General features: G+C 32.8%; 1 protein-coding gene across 7 annotated transcripts in view; it reads left to right on the forward strand.

Annotated features, from left to right (window-relative positions):
• LOC135209676 (ras-GEF domain-containing family member 1B-like) overlaps positions 1–5,000 on the forward strand; it is a 966,569-nt gene that overhangs the window by 949,368 nt on the left and 12,201 nt on the right. For all 7 annotated transcript variants that reach the window (XM_064242418.1, XM_064242416.1, XM_064242417.1 and 4 more), the window contains 2 exons: positions 2,321–2,542; positions 3,681–3,842. In XM_064242418.1, the coding sequence (XP_064098488.1) occupies positions 2,321–2,542; positions 3,681–3,842 (384 nt within the window). The remainder of the gene's footprint in view (positions 1–2,320; positions 2,543–3,680; positions 3,843–5,000) is intronic.

Raw genomic sequence — 5,000 nt, forward strand, 5'->3', positions numbered from 1 at the left:
AAGTCGTAACTTATTGCCTACATATCACAAACAAGTCTAATACAAGTCGTAACTTATTGCCTACATATCACAAACAAGTCTAATACAAGTCACAGACTTGTTGGTAGTTATTGCCAGTATTTGTTGGATATCCGTTCTCCTCTTGTAATCGTCGACTTGTCGTCAACCTGTTTGCGATAGTATCGGTAAGTCACCGACATGTGTTTATGACTAAAGTTTTTCTTTAGTGAGGACGTCCCTTACGATACACATCAACTATTCAACCCAAACTCCATCCTCAAAAACTTGATGGCAGCTGTCATGTTGTTTGCCGAACTTTTAGGTGAATGGTTAAACCTGCTTCAAAAAAAGAAAGAAAAAAAAAAATACTCGGTCTCCGAAACCGATTCATAAATCTTTTCTGAAGTACCGCCATCAGGACGTCGAGATTGAGGATTGATATTGGAATTTCTCTTTTATGTTGACAGGAGGCAAATAGATAAAATGACGCTTTTGATTAAATAGAACCTCCTGAATGCCGTCTGTATGATTGTTTTAGGATATAAGCGGGAGCTATTCGCGCTAGATGAAACTGAATGTGGATTTTCTACCCAAAGAGAGAGAGAGAGAGAGAGAGAGAGAGAGAGAGAGAGAGAGAGAGAGAGAGATTGTGTGTGTCCTTTTATACCAAAAATGGAATACAGGAAAGGGATTAGAGTTTCGTTTCAATAAAATATGACAACCCATCAGTAACATGACTGTTTATTTTTCTTGCAACGAAACAAAGATAACTAGGCTTTAAGAAAACGGGTAATATAGGCCTAATATAGGCTTGTATTTTACCAGAGGGAGAACTATTTTTACCTTGTTTTAGACTCGTAAACGTTAGCAGATCTCTCTTTACAGTGAAAAGCATTAGAAAGACGATGTAAAAAGAATAAAAATAAAGGGGAATGGGCTAGGTTTGGGGGTTTGTTATATTAATTTAATAAAAAGTTTCTTAGAATTTACCTTATAAAGGTGAAGGCGTTGCTTGATTTCTTTGCTGCTCATCCTCAGATGATATAAAACTGATTATTGTATAAGTGACCACATAGTTTCCTTGCTAAACAATATTTTTCAATTAATTTAACACTAGAAAATTTTAGAACTGTCGTTCACTACAAACAAACGCAAAGGAATGCCTCGAGTCATCTGGTACCTGCCTTTCGACATAAAGTACTACACAAATTTTTTTTTCTACCACTAATGATTTCTCATAATCCCTAGACCTTGAAATTATTTACGTACCCCAGTGCTTACGAGTGGCATTGCGTAAGAGGCAGAGAATACGAGTGGTAGACAACTTCATCCCCCCCCCCCCCCCCCCCAGCGGACGGCTAAGTCACACGCAGACACGTATATATATTTAAGTAGAGAGAGAGAGAGTGAGCTTGGAACATTCTAACTATAACGATAAGAAGAGTATACAATCCACTTCACTGAGAGGAGAGAGAGAGAGAGAGAGAGAGAGAGAGAGAGAGAGAGAGAGAGAGAGAGAGAGAATTCTAATTCTTAAGGATCACTACCATCCTATTATCTTGAGTTCCATGACGGTGAAATCCTCCTCTCGGGATTAGCTGCGAGACTGAGGGGCTGAGAAGCTTTCCAGTTTATATATTACGGTCTAGTTGAACTCTCAAGAGTTTTAATTGTTGTGCCTAATTACTTAGAACTTTGTTAGTAACTGCCTCTAAGGTATCGTGTGTAATGAGAACGCTGGATACGATGCCTAGTAGTTCAGGTGTTAAAGTCGGTTGTAGTTGATTATGAAACCTAATAGATAATAATTTAGTTATTAAATAATTAATAATACCTTCGTATTAATGCACAGTTTAAAATATTCTAACACTAGCCCAGTCCAGATCATAACTCCGGTATGTTTGTATGGTACAAACTATGGTAATATCCACTGTAGTGTAAGAAATATGAAGTTTCACTTCAATCCATATTTATAAGCATGAAAGATTGTTCGTTGAATGTGCCATACAAACAATGGTAAGAGTGATTTATATAGAGCAGAGAATTATTTGATTCCGTCAATATAGTGCCTTTTATCGTCGACAATTTAGTAAAGGACGCCCACCTTGCTGTACCTCTCCCTGTGGTTACCATTCCATGATATTTGTTTGACGTCAATATCGTGCCTTTCATCGTCGACAAGTTGTTAAAGGGACTCCCACCTTGCTGTATCTCTCATTGTGGTTACCATTTCATGATATATTTTTTTAACGTCAATATTGTGCCTTTTATCGTCGACAATTCTTTAAAGGACACCCACCTTGTGGTATCTCCCTCACAGTCGCTGGTGTATGAGGATGGAGTGTTGGTGTCCGGTTCCTTGCAGGCCTTGGTGCAGCACGCCGTTCCGACAGCGGTCTATTATCCGGACACGGCTTATCTCTTCGCCTTCCTCCTGTCGTCTCGGCTCTTCATCAAGCCCCACGAGCTCCTTCAAAGGATCTGCGACGTGGGATTCACCCAACAGGGACTCAAAGGCAATGATCTTTCTACTATCAATAAGGTAAGGCTGCGGCCATCTTGTGTTTCGTGTTGATGTCATGTTTCTCTTGTTTTGCCGCCGACGATTTTGCTTTGGTACTTTTTAAATTAACTAGTATAAAGTATTTCTAAAATATTTACCGAATTTCACATTGTTTACCGAGGGAGTAAACGGAAATAAAATAAGTTTAAGTAGTTTTAAAGACACTTAGTGTAAATAATCTACTTAGGAAGTAAGCTGATATACAATAAGTTTAAGTAATTTAAAGATAATCAGAGTAAATAATAATAATTTTAAAGATAATCAGTGTAAATAATCTACTTAGGAAGTAAACTGAAATACAAGAAGTTTAAGTAATTTTAAAGATAATCAGCGTTAATAATCTACTTACGAAGTAAACGGAAAAAAATTAATTTAAGTAATTTAAATGATAATCGGTGTTAATAGTCTTGGTAGATTTGCCAATTTCATGGGGGTGGTTCGTATTAACTTTTGTATTTTATTAAACTTGTACTTGGGTATAATGTGCGGCACATCTGGGTAGTTTATTTACACATCGAGTAAAATAATGATCATTTACCGGCGTTAGATATATCACAATTTCATGTTTTTTTTATTTATTTTTTTTTTTACGTAAAACAGACGAAAGTATCAGGATTATGGCACCGAAGGAAGGAATCAGATTATATATATATATATATATATATATATATAATATATATATATATATAGTATATATATATATATATATATATTTTATTTTTATTTATTTATTTTTCTTATTTTATTTAATTTATTATTAATTTTATTTATGTATTTATTTGTTATTTATTTATTATTTCAATTCATTTATTTTTATTTTTATTTATTATTTATTTATTTATTTATTTATTTATTGCAGACGAAAGTTTATTACAGATTATTTCACTGTATGAAGTCTATAATATATATATATATATATATATATAATATATATATATATATATATATATATATATATATAATTTATTTATTTTATTTATTTATTTATTTATTTTTGGTTTTATTTATTTATTTTATTTATTTACTTTTTTATTTATTTATTTATTGCAGACGAAAGTTTATTACAGATCATTTCACTGTATGAAATCTACAGAAACGTTTTTTAAAATCGTTACAGGAAAAGCTGGGACGATTCGTACCCCACATGGTGCAGCTTTTGGGTGAATGGAGCGAAACGTTTCCCTACGACTTTCGCGACGAACGGATGATGGGCGGGGTTCGGACCATGACACACAGGTGCATCGCCCTCGAACCCGCCCTTCGGAGGGACGTGACGCAGGTGAGGTTCCTAAGGGAGTTAGTTTTGTCTCTAAAGAACTTTTTTTTTTTTTTTTTTTTTTTTTTTTTTTTTTTTTTTTTTAAGAAGCTTTTTTTTTAAAAGAAGCTCTGTATAAGAATCTTTTTTAAAGAACCTTTTTTTATTAGAAGCTTTTTTTAAAATACTTTTTTACAAGAAGCTTTTTTTAAAAAAAAACTTGTTCTAAAGAAGCTTTTTTTTTTATAAGAAGCTTTTTTTAAGATACTTATTTTAAAGAAGCTCCTTTTTTTTATTAGTTTTTTAAAGATATTTTTCAAAGAAGCCTTTTTTTAAAGTATACTTTTTAAAGAAGTATTTTTTATAAATAGTTTTTTGTAAAGAATTTTTTAAAAAGGTCTTTTTTAAGAAGCTTTTTAAAAAGTTTTTTAAGCTTTTTTATAGGAAGCCCTTTTTTTTAAGAAAGTTTTTTTAAAGAAGGTTTTTTTAAAGCGGCTTTTTTTTTTTTTTTTTTTTTTAATAGATTAGAATACAAAATTAAGCAATGCCTACAGTGCACCACATGAAGTGCACTGATGGCAGTACCTCCTTACAGAGAGGGTCTTTCTAGTAAGAAAGTTAACTAGACTTGCCTTCATCCAGCTCGTGTTTCAGGAAAAATACGCCTTTCTCTCTTTGAAAATTATCATTGCATGTCGGGTTTATTCGCTTTGTATCTTGAAGTACGAAGAAAAATGAACAAAAGTTAGAATCGATAGCTGTGTTTGCCTCGTTTTCCAAAATATACTAAAGTATCAAGATTTTTTGTCTTTTTCTGCCGAGTACTATGAACAAACTTTTTATTCTGTAGGTTTCCAGCCCTGCATTTTTAATCGGACGTAATTAGTTCCCGAGATTTTTTTTCCCTTTCCCTTTTATCCTGCGTTTCTCATTAAAAGTACACTGGCTATTAAGTTCATTTTTTTCCAGGACCAAGAAAAATCCTAAGTTCTTAATCATTTTAGTTTCATTATATGTTTAGTTCTGTATGTTTATTTTTATTTCATCCATTTTTTTCACATTTCCATTTTATTGAACCTGGGAGTAATGGGTTCGTTTCCAAGATATTAAAGATGTCCTGATTTTTTCTTTTTTTTATTGAAGATACCATGCAACCATTTAATTAAACAGGCTTTGTAATAT

The sequence above is a fragment of the Macrobrachium nipponense genome, chromosome 38 (genome assembly GCF_015104395.2).
Source record: "Macrobrachium nipponense isolate FS-2020 chromosome 38, ASM1510439v2, whole genome shotgun sequence".
Classification (NCBI taxonomy): domain Eukaryota; kingdom Metazoa; phylum Arthropoda; class Malacostraca; order Decapoda; family Palaemonidae; genus Macrobrachium; species Macrobrachium nipponense.